General features: G+C 41.0%; 1 protein-coding gene and 1 long non-coding RNA gene across 3 annotated transcripts in view; one reads left to right on the top strand and one right to left on the bottom strand.

The window, feature by feature from the left end:
- The window catches only part of LOC134200896 (uncharacterized), a 279,918-nt gene that overhangs the window by 2,694 nt on the left and 254,382 nt on the right, over nucleotides 1-22,842 (top strand). The gene's annotated exons all lie outside the window — the stretch shown is intronic.
- The window catches only part of LOC101744170 (titin), a 181,978-nt gene that overhangs the window by 50,272 nt on the left and 108,864 nt on the right, over nucleotides 1-22,842 (bottom strand). For both annotated transcript variants that reach the window (XM_062674755.1, XM_062674756.1), the window contains exons 3-5: nucleotides 17,478-17,650; nucleotides 14,230-14,458; nucleotides 522-680 (exon numbers count right to left, since the gene is read on the bottom strand). In XM_062674755.1, the coding sequence (XP_062530739.1) occupies nucleotides 522-680; nucleotides 14,230-14,458; nucleotides 17,478-17,650 (561 nt within the window). The remainder of the gene's footprint in view (nucleotides 1-521; nucleotides 681-14,229; nucleotides 14,459-17,477; nucleotides 17,651-22,842) is intronic.

Here is a 22,842-nt window from a genome sequence, read left to right as displayed (position 1 = left end):
CATTTTAAATAATGAAATATATGGAACATAAAAACTGGTGAAGCAATAGCTTAAATGTTGTTTCTCTAAACAGAGTAAATCATTTTGTGCTATAATTTTACTGGGCTAAACTTTCTTTTATAGAAAGTCCATAGAGAGTCCATATATAGAGTCTATATAGAAGGTCCATAAAATAATACATTATATATTTTATATCTCTATATAAGTATATATATAAAAATGAATTGCTGTTCGTTCGTCTCGCTAAAACTCGAGAACGGCTGGAACGATTTGCCTAATTTTGGTCTTGAATTATTTGTGGAAGTCCAGAGAAGGTTTAAAAGGTAGATAAATATGAAAATGCTCGGAAATAAATAAAAATAACAATTTTGTTTTTCTTTTGACGTGTCCCCCGTCGGACGGATTCCTTTTGTTTGCTTTAAGTTTATTTTATACAAAAGTTTAGGTAATGTATTTATCGATTGAGGCACTACGAAGTCTGCCGGTAGTCAACTAGTACTTAATAATTATTTTCAACTCACCAAGCATATTAAATCCGTTAATGCCGAACAATGCGGCGTCTCCTTGACCCCCCGGGAACACGTACAGCGTCGGGTGGCTGAACCTGATGTTGCCGACCACGTCGCTTGAAACCAGGAGTTGCTCCAAGCTAGCCGGAACCACGTACGGGTTCAGATATGCTGAAAGAATAATACGATATTAAGAATTAGCCATGTTTTTTTTTATTGCTTAGATGAAAGGACGAACTCACGGCCCACCTTTTGTTTGTTTATTTATTTTTTATTGCCCTTGTAGGCAGACGAGCATACGGCCCACCTGATGGTAAGTGGTCACCGTCGCTCATGGACTTCAGCAATGCCAGGGGCAGAGCCAAGCCGCTGCCTACCGTTAAGTACTCTCCACAAGCCTCGTTTGAAGAAGGACATGTCATAGCGCTCGGGTAACACCGTGGAGGGGAGTTAATTCCAAAGCCGGATGGTACGTGGCGAAAAAGATCTCTGGAAACGCACTGTGGATGACCGCAGTGGCTCCAGGTAGTATTGATGAACTCTACTCCGGTGGCGGGCGGTGCGATGGTTAAAACGAGATGGTGGTATTATCTGGTGGTTAAGTGGTGACCGGAGCCCATAGACAACTACAACGTAAATGCCGCCACACAACTTGAAATGTGAGTTGTAATGTCTTAGTTTTTAAAGTACAACGGCTGCCCCATCCTTCGAACCGAAACGCATTACTGCTTCACGGCAGAAATAGGCAGGGTGGTGGTGCGGACTCACAAGACGTCCTACCACCAGTAAAAATGTCTCTATCATGTCGTCTACATGTTTCGTTTGAAAACTAAGTCTTTGGAATATTTTGTAAAGAAAAATATAATAATATAATAAAAATAGCCTTCAAATTTCGGTGAATAAATAACACTCTAGTCATCCGTTTTTTTTGTTTTATTGCTTAGTTGGGTGGACGAGCTCACAGCCCACCTGATGTTAAGTGGTTACTGGAGCCCATGCACATCTACGACGTAAATGCGCCACCCATCTTGATATATAAGTTCTAAGGTCTCAAGTATAGTTACAACGGCTGCCCCACCCTTCAAACCGAAACGCATTACTGCTTCACGGCAGAAATAGGCAGGGTGGTGGTACCCACCCGCGCGGACTCACAAAAGGTCCTAGCACCAGTAAACAAAATCCGTGATCATTAAAACTGTAAAATATTCGAAACATTGGAAATGTAATGACAATACAAAATGCGAAATTAGGCCATAAAAAAAATTTTTTTTTTAGGTAAATGTTCGAGTTTACATTGGCAACACTGATTTCGTCAGTTCGTTAGGCTCAGCGAATTATACGGGCTAGTAGTCTCCCGGTAGGTAGTCAAAATTCAAAAATAATTTAATTGATTGAAATTATACCAGTAAATTTGTACACTATTATGATTCTGTTGTCAAAGCCTATTTATTATACTTCTATAATCACAGATTTCGGCCAGATTTACAAAAAAATACACAGATTAAGACAAACTAGAGGTCCTGCAGTAGTCGAAATTCGATTATAATTAATTGGAATTGTATGTTTGTACACTATTATGATTGTATTTTATACTTCTATAATCACGAAATTCGCCAAATCTACACTATAAAAAATATTAATAAAGACAAACAATATTTAATCTATTCTCAATTTGACCACAGACGTCAAGAGCAAAAGTTTGACAATAAATAGTATGTATGCGTGTGTGCGTCAAATACATGGTATGTAGTGTGTGTAATGTTTTCTTTATTGATTTAATGTATCTTTTAAGCATTATTTAAAAAAAATATTAGCATTGTGCACTTCTCTATATTCTCTATAAGTGTGGAAAATTTCATACTCCTCCGTCCGCGCAATTTTCGTAAAAAGGGATACAAAGTTTTTGCTTCATGTATTAATATATAGATTAATCAAGACAAATATTAATAAAGACAAACAGTTTAATCTATTCTCAATTACACCACAGACTATAAGCAATAAGAGAAGTTTGACAGTAAACAAATAGTATGCAAGCGTGTTGTGTCAAATACATGATAGTGTGTGTAATGTTTTATTTATTTATTTAATGTATTTTTTAGGCATAATTTAAAAAAAAGTTAACATTCTGCACTCCTTCTCTACATTCTCTATAAGTGAGAGAAATTTCATAATCCTCCGTCCGCGCAATTTTCGTAAAAATGGGTCCAAAGCTTTTGCTTCACGTATTAATTTATAGATAATAAATAAACAATAAAAATCCTGATTACACGGAATCCGAGTTTGATTCCGCCCGGCCTATTTCTGCCGTGAAGCAATAATGCGTTTCGGTTTGAAGGGTGAGGCAGCCGTTGTAACTATACTTGAGACCTTATATCTCAAGGTGGGTGGCGCATTTACGTTGTAGATGTCTATGAGCTCCAGTAACCACTTGACACCAGGTGGGCTGTGAGCTCGTCCACTTGTCTAAGCATTAATTTTTTTTATCACGATATACATAAATGTATTTGGTGAACGAGTTATGAAGACACCGGTTTCTTTTTCGTATCTTCCCAATATACAGTAACTTCGGGAATTTTGGACGTCGAACTGTTTGTTCCTATAATATGTCGAAGTATCTAATCACCGGACTGGTATAATAATCTTTGGAGTTCTGGTTATCGATATTAGACCAGGCCATAAGTGCATGAGCTATGTCTATTGTGTCTCGTACAATATGAGGGCTGGAATCCAAGGAATTTTCAATAAAGGAATTCTGCCTCCCTCTTCAGGATCGAAGATATTTGTTTAGCTTTACAACGACGTATAGACGGACGCAAACGCCACTACTCGCAATAATTAACATCTAATATATAAAATTCTCGTGTCACATAGTTACTTACCATACTCCTCTGACTGATTTTTATGAAATTTTATATGCATGTTCAGTAGGTCTGAGAATCGGCTACTATCTATTGTTCATACCCCTAAGTGATAAGGGTTATAATGAGACATTATGTGGTTGAATGAGGTTTTGTTATTTTTATATTCCCTCATCCTTCACAGCGCTAATATGTCTCTTTCACTCATTTACCACATCCTTCCACACTTAAATAATTTGTTTTTTTTTTCGACACTAAAAATTCCCTACTAGAAATCTTATATATGGCAAAACAACGCTTGCCGGGTCAGCTAGTAATAATATATATTTTAGTTTATTCTATGTTATTATTTTTTATTAGCAACATGAAACTGTTCTTCTACCATATTTAATATTTAGTAGACACTGTTTTGATGTGAAAATGTTCCGAATATGTTTTTATTATTGTTTAAAAACACAAGTGACTGTATAAATAATTAAATATTAATAAAGCATAAATATTAACAATAATTTATAATATAAGTAACAGTAATAATTTAATTAAGTATTGTAATTGTTATGCAAATGATATTGTTGGCACCATCTATTAGGCTGGATAATAATAATGTTAGTTTATATTAGTTAAAAGTAATGAAATTCGGTTGATAGACAGAGAAAACTATATTGTTACGCATTAATTTCTTTCCGGTTTGGATAACGATTTGCTGAAGTAAGCTATCACCATCTGCTGCTATTATCTCAAATATTTAATGATTTCGTATTTAATTTTTTATACATAAACTAGCTGACCCGGCAGACTTCGTAGTGCCTCAACCAATAAATAAAAGACCTAAACTTTTGTATAAAATAAACTTAAAACACACAAAAGGAATCCGTCCGACGGGGGACACATCAAAGGGAAAACAAAATTGTTATTTTTATTTAATTCCGAGCATTTTCATATTTATCTACCTTTAAAACCTTCTCTGGACTTCCACGAATAATTCAAGACCAAAATTAACCAAATCGGTCCAGCCGTTCTCGAGTTTTAGCGAGACTAACGAACAGCAATTCATTTTTATATAAATAGATATTAATTAGTAACTAGAGAGATCTAAATAATAGTAATTTTTTTTTCTTTATTGAAATATATGGCTCAAACATTGGCTCCAAGAAGCTAGACATCTCAAGAGTAAATAACGTGACCTAGATTACCTAGATACCGCCTGTTTCCCTCAGGTGATCTAATCAAACCTAGATTAGTTCAGCACTAATTACTACCAGGTGCCTGCTACTTGCGTTGGGTAATAAAAACTCTTATAAGCATTAGAGATTTTTAGAGAAATTAAATAATATAGAACGTAAAGTAATTGTATGACTTTAGTAAATAAATAACTAAAGATTTGAGGCTGACTATACTGATGCTTATGAATGACGGTGACCACTCACCATCAGATAGACCGTATGCAAAGGCAAACTTAACACGGGCGATATCCTGAATTTCTTAAAAACACAGCTCCTGAGCATTTAGTTATAGCAATAAAAACTAAATTTAATTTGCTATTGAAAAACAAACATGCGTCATTACATCAGTGATTAAAATTTGTTTTCCTATCTATACATATAAATAAAATTGGAGTGTCTGTTTGTAATATTGAAATAACTTTTTACTACATGCATATGAATATATATACGGTACATACACCAAAATAACATTTTTTACAATTTTTGTCTGTCTGTCAGTCTGTCTGTCTGTCTGTGTGTTCCGGTTAATCTCTGGAACGGCTGATAGGTAGCTGATCATATAAAGAGCTACTTACGCTATATTTTTTTATCATTTTAGAGCTATCAATAATAAAATTTAATGTTTCCGAAGCGAAGCGAGGGCGGGTCGCTAGTCAATTATAAAATTTGTAGACGACATAAACAGTCTATAATACATAAAACTTCCGACCACGCTAAACGATGTATATTGCGTTATAACTTGTAGAAGCAATTTCAAGTTACGTATGTAGGAGTTTAAATTTGTACGCGGCTACGAACTTAAGGCTTCGTCAAACAGAACGCGTACTTAGCGCGCTTCGGAGCGCTGAACTAACGCCGCGCTATGACGCCGAGATGTGTTGTACTACTATGGTAACATACCGTCAAACAAAGCCCCACCATTCCGATAGAGGCACCCGTCACGTGCGGACGTGCTCATCGTCCACTCGATCGCCCGGTCTTTGTTCGCCCGGCTTTTGTTAGCCCGGCCATTGTTCGCGCGGCCTGTGTTCGTGGTACATCTGCCGACTAAGTGCTCTTTCTGGAAGTTTTTATTTGTTTTGTTTCCTTTTGTTGTTTCTGTGTTCGTGGTACATCTGCCGACAAAGTGGTTTCCTGCAAGTATTTATTTGTTTTGTTTCTTTTCGTAATTTCTGTTTTGTTGTGCTTTTTCTTTGTCCTGTAGTAATCGCGCCGCATTGCCACCTGTGTTCAATAGAACCGCTCAGGTCCGAGAAGTTGGGGCCTCGCCGCAAGGCGAGTGTTTTCAAGACCCGGGGCCGCCCCACCTGGGTACTCAGCGATCATGGACGCTGTATTCGCGAAATTCCTCCGACTTCGCCACCCACAGCTCGCCTCGGAGTTTTTGGCCTTCAAGGCCAATCACACTGCGAGCCCTCTCGAGGACTCCGCCGCGCTCGCTGCTCCTGCGTCGCCTGTACCTGCGTGCAGAGCTTCTGCATTGAGCACCGCAGCCTCTGTCGTGCCTGCCGCTCCCGTGTCGCCTATACTGGCGAGAAAAGCTGCTGCGTCGTCCGCCGTGACCATCGTTTCAGCTGAGCGATCATCCGCGGCCTCCGTCGCGCCCTCTAAAACACCTACACTTGCTCGTAGGTCGCCTGCACCCGCCTCCTCGTGCTCCGACTCTGACTCGGACATGGAGGTCGACCTCGCCCCCGCCTCATCGACGGATGGATTCACCCTGGTACAGAAGGGTAAGAAGCGTGCCGCGGAGTCTCGAGCTCCCGCGGCCGCTAAAATTAGCAAAGCCGTGAACGCGTCGCGCCCCCGCCCTCAGACTCCCGTTGCGCCCCCAGCCCGTGCCACTCCGTCGCCGCGTCCGGTGGCACAAAATAAAACCCAGACCCCTCCCCCGGTTATCCTTCAGGAGAAGGCAGCTTGGGATCGAGTTTGCCTGGCCCTTAAGGCCAAAAATATAAATTTCACGAATGCCCGTAACCTCGCGAACGGCATTCAAATTAAGGTTCAAACACCCGACGACCATAGGGCCCTCTCTTCTTACCTCCGTAAGGAGCGTATAAGTTTCCATACGTATACGCTCCAGGAGGAGCGCGAACTCCGCGTTGTAATACGCGGAATCCCTAAAGAGTTAGATGTAGAGCTCGTAAAAGCCGACCTGTTAGAACAAGGCCTACCAGTGAATTCTGTGCACCGTATGCACACCGGTCGCGGTAGGGAGCCATATAATATGGTTCTAGTCGCTCTTCAGCCTACCCCCGAGGGTAAGAAAATCTTTAACACACAGACCGTCTGTAGGCTCTCTGGTATCGCTGTCGAAGCCCCCCATAAAAAAGGCACTCCTAGCCAGTGCCATAACTGTCAATTGTACGGGCACTCTTCCCGTAACTGTCACGCGCGCCCCCGATGTGTTAAGTGTTTGGGCGATCACGCCACGGCCCTCTGCGCTCGCGACCAAAAAACCGCGACGGAACCGCCTAGCTGCGTCCTGTGTCGAACACAGGGTCACCCCGCGAATTACCGTGGTTGCCCCCGAGCCCCTAAAATAAATCGCCGCGTCGCCCGCCAAAACCGCCTCCGAGCTTCCGGCCCAGACATCAAAGCCTCGGCACCCTCTGCGTCGCAGGCTAAGCCAGCGTTCGTTCCGGCGGCGGTGCCCAGTGTCTCGGCCTGGACAAAACCGCTGCCGTACACGAACACGGCTACAACTCCCTCCTCCGCGATTCGTCCCGCCCCCGCGACTCGTCCCTCTCCCGCGACTTGCCCTCCGACCGCGTCCGATAATCTCGCTTTAGCGATCGACTTCTTTCAGTCGATCAACTTTGAGCGCGTTAACGCTTTGGGCGACGCCATTCGCGCTGCCTCCACTGCACAACACTTTATCGCCGTTGTGCAGGAATACGCCGACGTATACGCGTCATTAAATACGTACGTCCTCCCCTCACTCCGCCGGTAATCAATGGCGTATATAAGTAGAATAAAGCCCCTATCCGTAACGATAGGATTTTTTAACGCTTACGGTCTCGCAAATCAACGTGATCAGGTTTCTGACTTTTTGCGTGACCACCAAATTGATATCTTTTTAGTGCAGGAGACCCTACTTAAGCCCGCGCGCCGTGACCCTAAAATCGCGAACTATAACATGGTCAGGAACGACAGGCTCTCTGCCCGTGGTGGTGGTACCGTCATTTACTATAGAAGAGCCCTGCATTGCGTCCCGCTCGATCCTCCCGCGCTCGCTAATATCGAAGCATCAGTGTGCCGAATCTCACTGACGGGACACGCGCCGATCGTTATCGCGTCCGTTTATCTTCCACCGGATAAGATCGTTCTAAGCAGTGATATCGAGGCGCTGCTCGGTATGGGGAGCTCTGTCATTCTGGCGGGCGACCTAAATTGTAAACACATCAGGTGGAACTCACACACCACAACCCCGAATGGCAGGCGGCTTGACGCGTTAGTCGATGATCTCGCCTTCGATATCGTCGCTCCACTAACCCCGACTCACTACCCGCTAAATATCGCGCATCGCCCGGATATACTCGACATAGCGTTATTAAAAAACGTAACTCTGCGCTTACACTCGATCGAAGTAGTTTCGGAGTTAGATTCAGACCACCGTCCCGTCGTTATGAAGCTCGGTCGCGCTCCCGATTCCGTTCCCGTCACGAGGACTGTGGTGGATTGGCACACGCTGGGCATCAGCCTGGCTGAATCTGATCCACCATCGCTCCCGTTTAACCCGGACTCTATCCCGTCTCCTCAGGATACCGCTGAAGCCATAGACATCTTAACGTCACACATCACCTCGACATTAGATAGGTCATCGAAACAAGTTGTAGCGGAGGACTTCCTTCACCGCTTCAAATTGTCCGACGATATTAGGGAACTCCTTAGAGCTAAAAACGCCTCGATACGCGCCTACGACAGGTATCCTACCGCGGAAAATCGTATTCGAATGCGTGCCCTACAACGCGACGTAAAGTCTCGCATCGCCGAAGTCCGAGATGCCAGATGGTCTGATTTCTTAGAAGGACTCGCGCCCTCCCAAAGGCCTTACTACCGCTTAGCTCGTACTCTCAAATCGGATACGGTAGTAACTATGCCCCCCCTCGTAGGCCCCTCAGGCCGACTCGCGGCGTTCGATGATGACGAAAAAGCAGAGCTGCTGGCCGATACATTGCAAACCCAGTGCACGCCCAGCACTCAATCCGTGGACCCTGTTCATGTAGAATTAGTAGACAGTGAGGTAGAACGCAGAGCCTCCTTGCCACCATCGGATGCGTTACCACCCGTCACCCCGATAGAAGTTAAAGACTTGATCAAAGACCTACGTCCTCGCAAGGCTCCCGGTTCCGACTGTATATCTAACCGCGTTATTAAACTTCTACCCATCCAACTCATCGTGATGTTGGCATCTATTTTCAATGCCGCTATGGCGAACTGTATCTTTCCCGCGGTGTGGAAAGAAGCGGACGTTATCGGCATACATAAACCCGGTAAACCAAAAAATCATCCGACGAGCTACCGCCCGATTAGCCTCCTCGTGTCTCTAGGCAAACTGTATGAGCGTCTGCTCTACAAACGCCTCAGAGACTTCGTCTCATCCAAGGGCATTCTTATCGATGAACAATTCGGATTCCGTACAAATCACTCATGCGTTCAACAGGTGCACCGCCTCACGGAGCACATTCTTGTGGGGCTTAATCGACCAAAACCGTTATACACGGGAGCTCTCTTCTTCGACGTCGCAAAAGCGTTCGACAAAGTCTGGCACAATGGTTTGATTTTCAAACTATTCAACATGGGCGTGCCGGATAGTCTCGTGCTCATCATACGGGACTTCTTGTCGAACCGCTCTTTTCGATATCGAGTCGAGGGAACCCGCTCCTCCCCACGACCTCTCACAGCTGGAGTCCCGCAAGGCTCTGTCCTCTCACCCCTCCTATTTAGCTTATTCGTCAACGATATTCCCCGGTCGCCGCCGACCCATTTAGCTTTATTCGCCGACGACACGACTGTTTACTATTCTAGTAGAAATAAGTCCCTAATCGCGAAGAAGCTTCAGAGCGCAGCCCTAGCCCTAGGACAGTGGTTCCGAAAATGGCGCATAGACATCAACCCAGCGAAAAGTACTGCGGTGCTATTTCAGAGGGGAAGCTCCACACGGATTTCCTCCTGGATTAGGAGGAGGAATCTCACACCCCCGATTACTCTCTTTAGACAACCCATACCCTGGGCCAGGAAGGTCAAGTACCTGGGCGTTACCCTGGATGCATCGATGACATTCCGCCCGCATATAAAATCAGTCCGTGACCGTGCCGCGTTTATTCTCGGTAGACTCTACCCCATGATCTGTAAGCGGAGTAAAATGTCCCTTCGGAACAAGGTGACACTTTACAAAACTTGCATAAGGCCCGTCATGACTTACGCGAGTGTGGTGTTCGCTCACGCGGCCCGCACACACATAGACACCCTCCAATCCCTACAATCCCGCTTTTGCAGGTTAGCTGTCGGGGCTCCGTGGTTCGTGAGGAACGTTGACCTACACGACGACCTGGGCCTCGAATCAATTCGGAAATACATGAAGTCAGCGTCGGAACGATACTTCGATAAGGCTATGCGTCATGATAATCGCCTTATCGTTGCCGCCGCTGACTACCCCCCGAATCCTGATCATGCAGGAGCCAGTCACCGTCGACGCCCTAGACACGTCCTTACGGATCCATCAGATCCAATAACCTTTGCATTAGATGTCTTCAGCTCTAATACTAGGGGCAGGCTTAGGGACCCCGGTAACCGTACTCGTCGAACTCGACAAAGAGGTCGACGTGCAACCTAACCCATGCATCAGCCCGCTGAGTTTCTCGCCGGATCTTCTCAGCGGGTCGCGATTCCGATCCGGTAGTAGATTCATTCGCGAAACAATTGCTCTTGAGTTGTTAGGTCTCCTTCGGAGGCGCTCGGGCAGTTGTTAGCAAATCCCACCCCTCTTGGCTGAGCCTTTGCTCGCCCACCTGTCCTGGTGAAACTGGAAAGGCCTTCCGGCCACCAGTAAACTTTCAATCATAAAAAAAAAAAAAAAAAAAAAAAAAAAAAAAAAAAAAAAAAAAAAAAAAAAAAAAAAGCAGCGTTCTGTCGCGGCGCTAGGACGCTTTGACGTGAGGCGTTCTAAATTTTTACAAATTTTATTTTAGCGTCCGAGGTAATATGTATTAAAATACTAGATAATGCCCGAAAAAATGATATGAATAGTTAGAAAATACCCATGCATATACAATGCCACATCTGAATCACTCGATTTCGTAATACTTTTAAATTTTCACACTGCTATCGAATGGCACTAGGATTTGGCGAATGCGTTGCGTCAAGGAGCGTTAGACTCATCTAGTCAATTTGTGTGACATGAAAAGAGCGCGACGTTAAGTACGCGGCGCTAAGTACGCGTTCTGTTTGACGAAGGCTTTAGCTTTACCCGCAACTCGTTAGGTAATTCAAGATGGTCGCTCTAAATATGATATTGCAGTGCCGCAATTTGTAACAGAGAGTGTGTGATTTCGTGATTCTTTCTTTCTAGTGATTCTAGTGATTTCGTGTTGTCGACGTAGAACTTAATTAGTTCTAACTTTTTCTCTCTCTAGAGGCTGGGTGAATAATTAGACTAATAGTTCGAACAATACTTAATTTTCAACATTAAAACTAGACTGATTTTTCATTAATCTGTGTTTGGTTTTTTTCCTCTTAAATCATATCTTGAGCATCGATGTTTGATACAGTTCAGTGTCTTTCTCTTTCCATCGACTTCTGTTGCTTGCTTTTCTTTTTATTACTTAGATCGGTTGACGAGCTCACAGCCCACCTGTTGTTAAGTGGTTACTGGAGCCCATAGACATCTACAACGTAAATGCGCCACCCTTGCTTGAGTGTATCTTATCTTTTCGTCGCTTAAGAATTTGTTATATTTTCTTTTAACCCTAATTTTGGTTAGTTAACTAATAGATAAGGTTCAGTTGAAGTTTCAATAATTACCCTTAGAATCGGAACGCATGATTGATCCACAACAGATTTAAATAGAATAATGGTAAATATATATTTATTTTATGTATTTCATTATATATGTACGTGTATGTATATGTTTACGTTATTTATGTGTGTATGTATATATATATGTAGTCTAATATATTATGTATTAGTGTTTTATTTTTATTTTTATTAAGTTCTTGTCTAGATTGTAAATTGTAAATTGTTTAGATTGTATTCTTCTACCCACTCATTTAAAGCTTTCCTTCGTTAAGAACGGTTAGCTGGTAGAAAACTCAATTGTTGAGTTAAGCTCGCCATTTTTTATATCTTACGCAATTATTGTAATATTAACTGTGTGTACAATAAAGAATAAAGAATGGTTCCTACACGGCCGAACTCAACACTCCCTAACACCAATAAAAAGTAACTCAAACTTGTAACTTTAATATAACTGTAACATTCAGAAATGTTATAAAAATATCAGTATTATAAAAAAAAACCCTAGAATAACATACACACCCTTAAACTTTTTAATACGAAAAGCACTTCGGCAAAACCGAAGAGCTTTTACACCCTATTATGAGTTCCGAACAATGTGTTCCCGAAACTTTTATTTCGACAGAGCTTAATATAAAGATGTAAGATACGATATAACTAAGCAAAATAAGCTCGGATTATACGTACGCGACGCTTCCGTAATTTATTCTGCCGTAAGCTTTTGAGCTCCAAGTTTAGAGTTAAACGCGATTTGAAATTAATGTTATTTTTTTTAAGTTTTAGGAATATTTCTTGGCCTGACTCCTGGATGATTTGAAGTTATACGGAAGTTGAGCCAATAACTACCAAATGATTTCACGACCGTGTCGTTAGGTAAAGTATTATTTATTTAGGATTGATAATTTTGTTTTTAAGGTGTAACAGTTAGTGTTCCTACACTTATGATGAATGCATGTGTAGATTTTTACTAGAATAATGAGCAGACCCACAACTCTATCCTACTTTATAAGGAATCATTATTTTTATCAATTCGAACAATATATACATATTTCCAAAAAAACTACTATAAGTATAATATCAGAAGTCAAATAAATTAAAGAAAAGTAATCAGACAGACATAAAAGGGTACGGAAGTAATGGGGGATGCCTCGGGCCCAATAGGTCACGTTTAACTACATTAAAATTGTTAAAAGTTTATGTTACAATTAGCGACCCGCCCTCGCTTCGCTTCGGAAACATTAAATTTTATTATTGATGATATCTGAGTCCCGAGATGCGACGCGGTTATTGTCGTACCGCGGGTGAAGCCGCGGGGCAAAGCTAGTCTAAAAAAGTAGCCTAAGTTACTCCTTATATCATCAGAGCTACCTATCAGTGAAAGTATCGTCAAAATCGGTCCAGCCGTTGCAGAGATTAGTCGGAACAAACAGACAGACAGACAAAAAAATATAAAAAAATGTTGGTATATGTACTGTAGTATACATACTTACGCATTTAGTAAAAAGTGGTTATTTTATTATTACAAACAGACACTCCAATTTTATTTATTTGTATAGATAAAAGGTTTTTGGAGTGAAATATTCTAGTTCATTCTATCGCTTCTCAATTACGCCAAGTTAGAATGAAGTTCTAGCTGTGGCAACGTTCTGAGCATTTGCAATTCAATCCCGTCAAATTTACTGCTAAGTTCGTCGCACAAAGGTCGTGTGCTGTATGCAGCTTAGCACGGAATACGGTTTAGCTATAACTTACGTTGACACACCACTGATTTGAGTGAAAGGTTGTGTGTGAATTGAATAGTCCTAGCCAGCATACAGTGATAGTGTGTTTGTATATTATTCGGATGTGTATTTAAGCCCCATCATCGAATTAGTTTGGCACTGATAGAGGGTAAACAGCATATTCTTACAAGAGGATACTGCCATCATGCAATATCCTCTTTTGTCTACTGAACGATGATATTAAAATACAAACTATTAACGTTCTATTGAACTCTCGTCTGTATAATTTAGATTTTTATTTTTTATTTTTTTTAGTGCTTATATGGGTGAATGAGCTGACAACCCATCTGGTGTTTAGTAGTTACTGGAGCCCTTAGACATACAACATAGATTCACCACCCACCGTGAGTATGAGTTCCAAGGTCTCAGTATAGTTGCTATGACTGCCCCACCCTTCCAACCGAAACGCATTACTGCTTCACGGCAGAAATAGGCGGGGTGGTGGTACCTACCCGTGCGGACTCACAAGAGGTCCTACCACCAGTAAATAATGTTGAGTCACGGATTTTCAAATCACGAAACCCTTTAACTTGTATCAATCAAATGGTATTCCAGTTTAGTGTGGGACCTTGGATGAAATCTATTCAGTATGACGACTAAAAGAATGTTTTAATGTATAGCGCTATGTTAGTGTAGAAATGATTTTGTGATGAAAGAGAAGTCGAGGAAGATTGCCAACCAGGTGGACGGACATTGTCAAGGAGGCCACAAAAACCAGCGTCCCGTGCGCCATTAAGCAGGCCGAATGCAGGCAACATTGGAGGAAGCTGGTGCAAAAACTGGACCAAGGTGGTCACGACCCTCAGTAATGAGGAAGCGATGAAGGAGAGAGTGTACTTACAGATAAAATCCTTGATGGCCTGAGAGCTAGGGTCCAGTTTATCAGTAGGGTTGACCCTGATTTTGCAGTATTTGACGAAGGGCATCTCGGGGAGCCTGCCCCACTCGCCCCCGCCGCTGGTAGAGCAGTGGACATCGATCGAGATGGAGTTCTCGTATGCGCGAATAACGCGTTGGACCTCGTTCTCTTGGTATGCGTCTGTGAAGTCTGCCAGGGAGAAGGTCCCGTCCTGGAAATAAAATTTCGGTTCATTCACTGGAATTTTCATTATCCGACAAATTTTTAAGACCTCAATAAAAAAAAATTAATGCTAAGATGGTTGGACGAGCTCACAGCCCACCTGGTGTTAAGTAGTTACTGGAGCCCATAGACATCTACAACGTAAATGCGCCACCCACCTTGAGATATAAGTTCTAAGGTCTCAAGTATAGTTACAACGGCTGCCACACCCTTCAAACCGAAACGCATTACTGGTTCACGGCAGAAATAGGCAGGGCGGTGGTACCTACCTGCACGGATTCACAAGAGGTCCTACCACCAGTAATTACGCAAATTATAATTTGGCGGGTTTGATTTTTGTTACACGACATTATTCCTTCACCGTGGAAGTCAATCGTGAACATTTGTTGAGTACGTATTTCAAGTTTCATTTGATAAGTAAATTATAATAAATTTCCCACTTCTGCGACTTATTATTTTTTAGTGCGCTATAGCAATTAGATCATTACCGACCTAGTGTTCAGAGATGTATTATCTATCCATTCAGACTTATACATACATAAACTGGTAATTACGTCTCTTCTTATAAAAGGGGTATGCGCTTGCGTATTCCTGGCGGCAATATTGTTTGATAAGAATACACCGGGCGTGCATCCTTTAAGCCATGGGCTTTTACGTCTCAAGCTTCAGATCGCTTATTCGTTTATTAAACCCAATTACAAAAGTCGGTCAACTGGTGTTAGGACCTCTTGTGAGTCCGCGCGGGTAGGTACCACCGCCCTGCCTATTTTTGACGTGAAGCAGTAATGCGTTTCGGTTTGAAGGGTGGGGCAGCCGTTGTAACTATACTCGAGACCTTAGAACTTAAATCTCAAGGTGGGTGGCGCATTTACGTTGTAGATGTCTATGGGCTCCAGTAACCACTTCACACCGGGTGGGATGTGAGCTCGTCCACGCATCTATGCAATAAAAAATAAAAAATGTAGGTGTAAACCTATTTCTAAAGCTTTATTTAAATTGCTTATCCGCTTTTGTAACTTCGATCTCGTCCAAAGGAATCTTCGTTAATTGAACAAAGTTACGTTTGTTTTCAGTTTTCAGCTTCAGGGAAAGTTGAAAGTTCATAATGCTTCTAACGAATGAAAATGGATGAGAGAAAAACACCTATTTCTCTCTGGAACGATCGATGTAAAACTTTTAGAGCGGAAAATTTTGTATAAGTTTTCTTGAAATTCTTTCATTTACATTTATGTATTTTGAGTTGGTTTTTCGTAATGTTTTAGTGTATATGATTATATTTTTTACATTAGTATTGGGGTAAGATGCGAGTTTTATTAGCGCGTTATGAAGTACTGGTTGTGCTGACGTAGCTCAACCTCATGTCTCAAAGTGGTGAGTGTCATTCATGTTTGATGTCTATGGGCTCTTGAAACGATTTAACTTCACTAGGAGTATCGTGAGTTTCTCCGTCCATATATAGCATTAAAGATATAACAATTTGACTTCATCGTGGCCTAAAGGATAAGACATCCGGTGCATTCGTATGTAGCGATGCAACGGTAATTGAATCCCGCAGGCGAGTACCAATTTTTATAATGAAAAACGTATTTAATAAATGTTCACGATTTACTTCCACGATGAAGGAATAACATCGTGTAATAAAAATCAATGCCGCAAAATTATAATTTGCGTAATTACTGGTGGTAGGACGTCTTGTGAGTCTGCACGGGTAGGTACCACCACCCTGCCTGTTTCTCTCGTGAAGCAGTAATGCGTTTCGGTTTGAAGGGTGGGGCAGCCGTTGTAACTATACGGAGACCTCAGAACTCATATCTCAAGGTGGGTGGCGGCATTTACGTTGTAGTTGTCTATGGGATCCGGTAATCTATGCAATAAAAAATAAAAAAAACGAGGACTGTTTCAAAATTATAAAATAATGGATATTAAGGGAAACGCCAACAATAACAGTGATTAATCATGAACAGACAAAATATACAGAACTTATAAAATTTCAGTTTGAAATTTCCAGAATGATCGCTGTGAACACAGGCTCTGAAAACGTAACGACGTAAGGAACACTTTTAAGAAATCAGACTTTAATTACACTCTTAAAACATCCAATTCACCTAAATCTAAATGACCAAAGTGAAGTTCGTTCCCGAGAGATTAAAGGATATCTCGTGCAATTATCTTGTTTCGTGCCTTATCTAACGCGAAGGACTTCGCAAATTGTTCTTTTGTTTCAAAGCTGAAGTGCCATGGATTTATCTTCGTTTAAGTACAACTTGAATTTCATTTATTAAAAAAAGAGAGAGAGAGAGAGAGCATATGCTTTATTGCGCACCGAAACACAATGAATATTGAAAAACAGTCAAAAAGTAGGTATATTTTTATATGAAGTGTTGACCGCGGTAACCCCCTTACTCCGCCCGGGTTCTGAACTTTTTATTTATTTTTATTGCTTATATGGGTGGACGAGCTCACACATCCAACCTGGTGTTAAGTGGTTGCTGGAGCTCATAGACATCTACAACGTAAATTCGCCACCCACCTTGAGATATAAGTTCTAAGGTCTCAAGTATAGTTACAACGGCTACCCCACCCTTCAAACCGAAACGCATTACAGCTTCACGGCAGAAATAAGCAGGGTGGTGGTACCTACCCGCGAGGACTCACAAGAGGTCCTACCACCAGTGTAGCTACATGACTGTCTAGCTTTGACAATAAGCGTAAACTATCCCTCTTAAGCCTTGTCCGCCAACAAGCATACGCTTTAAAATTTTAGCTTGTCGTATCGGATAGTACTGCCAATAGTTAATTACGGCAAAAGTCTGACGGATATGGACGAGAATGTAATTGATTCCACCTTCATCTCAATGCGATTATATTGGCTACTTAACGCATAAGGTTCATGATTTTTACAAACCCTCAACTATATACAGAAAGTATTCCTAGCATGGTAGACGGTTGTATCTGACGTCCGCGTTCGAGCTCCAGCATTAACAGAAGATGGTGTTGCGTCAACTCACTTGCATGATCCAGGAGCCGTTTCCGGCGAAGGTGTATCCAGCGTGCACGAGGTGCCTGTGCCTCGTGAACGAGCTGAGCAGGTTCCGCATGCACTGCATCAGCGTGTTCATCTGCGGGTGGATCAGGATCTCCGTCACCAGGTTCTCCGAGGCGAACTGGATCAGCCTCTCTCCTGGAATTAATAAAAGCATCAGCATTCGCTTTGAGAAAATCCTCATACTCGTATAATTATAGTCAGTAGTACTTTTTTTCCTACCTAAGCTGATAGCCTTGAGAGGCTATTTCAGCGTAACCTTAGCTAGTAGGTGAGCTCACGGGGCTCAAACCGGAGTGATGCTAACATTGACCCTAGCAAGAGCAGTGCTTCGCAGAATCTACCACTGGATCGGAAACGCGACCCACTGAGAAGATCCGGCGAGGAACTCAGTGGGCTGTGTCTATGGGTTGATTCGTTCGTCGAGCTCTTCGTCGCAAGCGACGGATTCGTCGTGGACGGTGACCGGTGTTGGGGTACCTAAAAGCACCGTTAATGGATCGAGAGGATCCGTAACGACGTATTTGTTCACTACGTTCAGGGTGACAGAGGAGACGTGGGAAAGCAGCGGCCTAAGATTTGCGTTTGTCGACCGGTGGGGTGACACGCGTCATTTTTGTTAATACAATGTAATTTACAAGTAGTCAAATAAAAGCTGTTTAAAATAGTTGTCATGCGTGGTTTCTTCTTCACTGTCGTCATGAACAGACAATGGTAGTAGTATAATATATATGTTCTGTTGCCTTTTTGATCTATAATTGATATAAATAATATTGGGACTAGCCATAATAAAAAAAGCTCTTAATCAAATTAGTCTTAACGGATACTTTCGATTTACTTATTGAAGTGAAAACTTCATTAGAATCGTTGTGATTTCAAACCGGATGCAACGGAAAAAACGACAGGTAAGAGACACAAATACAAAAATGTGTAGGATGAAGCCAGCTAAGAATGAGACAGAAATATACATACTATTTAATACAGCGCCATCTGTGAGATTTTTTAATACTAACGTGTGTATGAAAGCTCTTGTAGTGAATTTTAATTTAGGATTATACGTGAAATTAAAATATCAATTCACAGAGGGCGCTACCTTACAATTATTTACTAATGACAAAATTTTACATATACTTAAGACGTTTAGGATAATTGTATTTTAATTTTGGAAGGTTTCACTTCTACCACGTGTGAATTGCACACATTTTGTTTTTTTTATTTTTGGGTAGATTGTTGAACCACCAGTAATAATTACGTAGGTATTAAGCCGCCCTAACCAAAACTCAATCCACGAAACTCCAAGCGTTCTTCTCCAGCACCACATCTCATTTACTTTATTTTATTTCACCGCACTTCATCTTTTCTCTTTCATTAAGTTTATCTCGGTGTAATTCATATTGAATAATGCATTCAGATGGCGTTCTGGATGCAGTTAGTTGTTCAATTGTCATCCCATTTCCTATTCACGGTGCTATTCAAAAACCCGACATTCAACAATTCGTAGGCATTCTATTCAATTCTATTGAGAGCTGAGTTTCTGCGCGATATCGTTTCATGCCAGGAATGAATTAAAGCCCATTGTGGGACTTAAAGTTTAGTTTCAGTGGGCTTTTGTTTGTGCGCAACACTTATTCGAAAGTTTGTATTGCGCTTTCTGTAAAACAAACTTTCGTGTTTTTACATTTCAGTACATACATAAATACAGTGAGAGCATTCGTGCTTTGACAACGCTGGGTGCTTTGCGAAATATAAGAAAATATATTAATACGCGAAGCAAAACTTTGGGCCCCTTTTTACGAAAATTGCGCGGACAGAGGAGTATGAGATTTCCCACACTTATAGAGAATATAGAGAAGGAGTGCAGAATGCAAATTTTTTCTTTAATTATGCCTAAAAATACATTAAATCAATAAAAAAACATTACACACACTACCGTGTATTAGACGCACACACGCATGTATACTATGTATTTATTGTCAAACTTTTGTTCTTGACGTCTGTTGTCAAATTGAGAATAGATTAAATATTGTTTGTCTTTATTATTATTTTTCTATAATGTAGTCTTGGCGAAATTTGTGATTATAGAAGTATAATAGTCTTTGAAAATATAATAGAATCATAATAGTGTACAAACTTATAATTTCAATTAATTATAGCCGAATTTCGACTACCGGGCGACCACTAGTATAAGAAACGATTTAATGTTAATTTCTTTCAGTACATATTCAGTTAAAATTTAATTTAACCTAAACTAACCTAAATTAACCTAGTTAACCTAAATTACGAAGAAGTTAAAAGAAAGTTAATAAAAGAACTGCTTAATTGGTCCTACTCTTTTTCGGAGGACTTTCTGAAATGCATTAAGTAACCCTAAACACGTACTTATGGTAAAAATCATTACACCTGTTCCTTTTCTTTTTATATATATGTGTATGTGTATGTATATATATGTATATGTGTGCGTGTATATATATATGTATAATATTTCGCTTAACTATTTTGATTTACTTGTATATTCAGCACCGTTATTACTAGTTTTAAGATACTCCTGTAAAAAAACTCTCCACGAGACAGGCAGTGCCTAGTGTGGAGAGTTTTTAGCAAACTGTTATGTGTAAATGTTTCAAGGTTAATAAATAAATTATTATTATTATTATTATTATTTTGATTGTCTAATTAAAAAATTCCGTGAATTAATTTATTAAGACAGATCGCGCGAGGCATCGTTGTCAAAAATATTACAATAATCTACCGAAAAAAAAACCATCGTCAATTAATCTTCCCTTCAATATTGGGGAGCAAATTGAGGCTATTCATTCGTGAGCACGCGTTCAGTATACGATATCGTAAACAAAGGAATATTGATTGGGAATTAATTGAACATTTTTATGATTCCGTAGCGTTCTATCTGCATGTCATTTTATTTAGAAAATATGGATACATGGAATTCGATAGGTTGGATTCCATTATTATTATTTTTGGAACGAAGTTCCTAACGGCAGGCTTGGAGGGGATAGGGATTTTGCTGCGCGGCCGAACTGATAAAAATGTGATAGTAAAAACCGTAAGAAGTCCGTGAAATAAGGACTTGTTTTCCGCACAGCGATATTTCACCGCGCGATTTTTTTCAAGTAATTCTTTTTTTTATTTATTTTTATTTGGAACTTCGTTCCTATCCGGTGTCCCACGACACCACACATCTTTTTTTTATTGCCCTTGTAGACAGATGAGCATACAGCCCCCCTGATGGTGAGTGGTTATCGTCGCCCATGGACTTCAGCAATGCCAGGGGCAGAGCCAAGCCGCTGCCTACCAATTATATTAATGGCTGAGCGATAGAATATTCGACCTATGAATTTTTTTTTTGGTATCTTCAGATTATATCCCAATTAATCCGCCGAAAAGTATTCCTTCGAAGCCCAGTTTGAGGGACATGTTGGGACTAATGGTGTCCAGAAATGAACCTTGATATTCCTTGATGATGAAAGTCGTACAGGCTTCCTATATATACTCTATGGTTTTCAAGAGCATCCAAATCCATCATCAGCGATTTTTGCGTGATTTAGTTCTACTAATGTCAAATTGTTTATTCTTTGGTTACTGGAACGTCCGATTCTTTTTTTTTTGTAACGAGCTCTTGTGAATCCGCACGGGTTGGTACCACCACCCTGCCTATTTCTGCCGCGAAGCAGTAATGCGTTTCGGCTTGAAGGGTGGGGCAGTCGTTGTAACTATACTTGAGACATTAGAATTTATATCTCAAGGTGGGTGGCGCATTTACGTTGTGGATGTCTATGGGCTTCAGTAACCACTTAACACCAGGTGGGCTGTGAGCTCGTCCACCCATTTAAGCAAAAAAAAGTACATTATACGGCGGACGGGGTCTACAGCCATCATCACATTGTCTGTTTCTAATAAGCCATCAGACATGTCTGTTCCAGGACTTATAATCATAGGAGCCAGCAGTAAAATGTAATTGACAAGATATCCTCAAATCTCCTAGCATTAGATAGGCTGTAACTTAGAACTTGCTGGTAAGTTAATTTGACTCCTATTACCTGCCCCAGTACACGAAGATGTCATGCAGTATAAGCCTAAAGGAAAATGTTTCAAAAGAAACTCACGTGAAAAGGAAAGCACCCAAAGGTTGTTTTTCACGCGAAACACAATGGGGAGGCGTCAACAATGGCCAGTTTTCGCCTTTGTAAATGATATAATACAGACGACAGAAGGCTTAGAGGCGACTGTTTAGACAATAGTACAGAAATAGCTTTGAGAAGTATAACGTTTTGTTATGAACAGAAACTTGTAAAATATCGTGGGCTTTAAGCTCAACCTAAGCATTGTTTGAAAAGTTATTGTTTAAAAATTTGTTAATGTTTTCTGCTTTCAATTTCGATAATTGTTTTAGACTTTCTCCTGTAGTACACTAGTATTAAAATTGAAACATAACACTCAAAATATGAAGTCTTAACGATTTAAGCTCGGTGGGAGGTCTAATACGCCTCCCGGTGGGCTAACAACAACTTAGACATCTCTGTCGTGCGTAGGCTGTAACTCCAATTTGGTTTAGTGCAGGAAAGAGATGAATATATATCTAAGTTGTCCTAAATCGATACCCGCTGTGACCGTGCTTTTACTTCTCCGAACTCAGTTTTTACTTCTCTGAGATGCCACGCAACTTTTAAAACATTCGACCAAACTAAATTTCATTACAAGTGACAATATTTAGAGCCAAAACCTATTGATCAAACCCACAAACTCATCAGCCACTAACTTAAACATAGACTTGTTGAATAATTGGTAGAATTATTATGTAATTTATTTATTTATTGCATAGATGGGTGGACGAGCTTACAGCCTATCTGGTGTTAAGTGGTTATCGGAGTCCATAGACATCTACAACGTAAATGCGCCACCCACCTTGAGATATGAGTTCCAAAGTCTCAGTATAGTTACAACGGCTGCCCCACCCTTCAAACCGAATCGCATTACTGCTTCACGGCAGAAACAGGCAGGGTGCTGGTACCTACCCGTGCGGACTCATAATAATAATAATAATAATTGCATAGACATAACCAAGTGGCTAGGATTATCCATCAACAACTTGCTCTGAAATATGGTTTTCTTGATTCTGCTGTACCTTATTACCAATACCAACCTCAACCAGTTCTTGATAATGGTCATGTTACGCTCTACTGGGACCGATCTATTATCACGGATAGGTATATTGTAGCCAATAAACCTGATATTGTGATAATAGATCGATCTGCACGTCGAGCAGTGTTGGTTGATGTCACCATTCCTCATGACGAGAACCTCGTGAAGGCAGA

The sequence above is a fragment of the Bombyx mori genome, chromosome 21 (genome assembly GCF_030269925.1).
Source record: "Bombyx mori chromosome 21, ASM3026992v2".
Classification (NCBI taxonomy): domain Eukaryota; kingdom Metazoa; phylum Arthropoda; class Insecta; order Lepidoptera; family Bombycidae; genus Bombyx; species Bombyx mori.
Note: the sequence above shows the minus strand (reverse complement) of the source record. Positions and strands in the feature narration are given on the sequence as shown.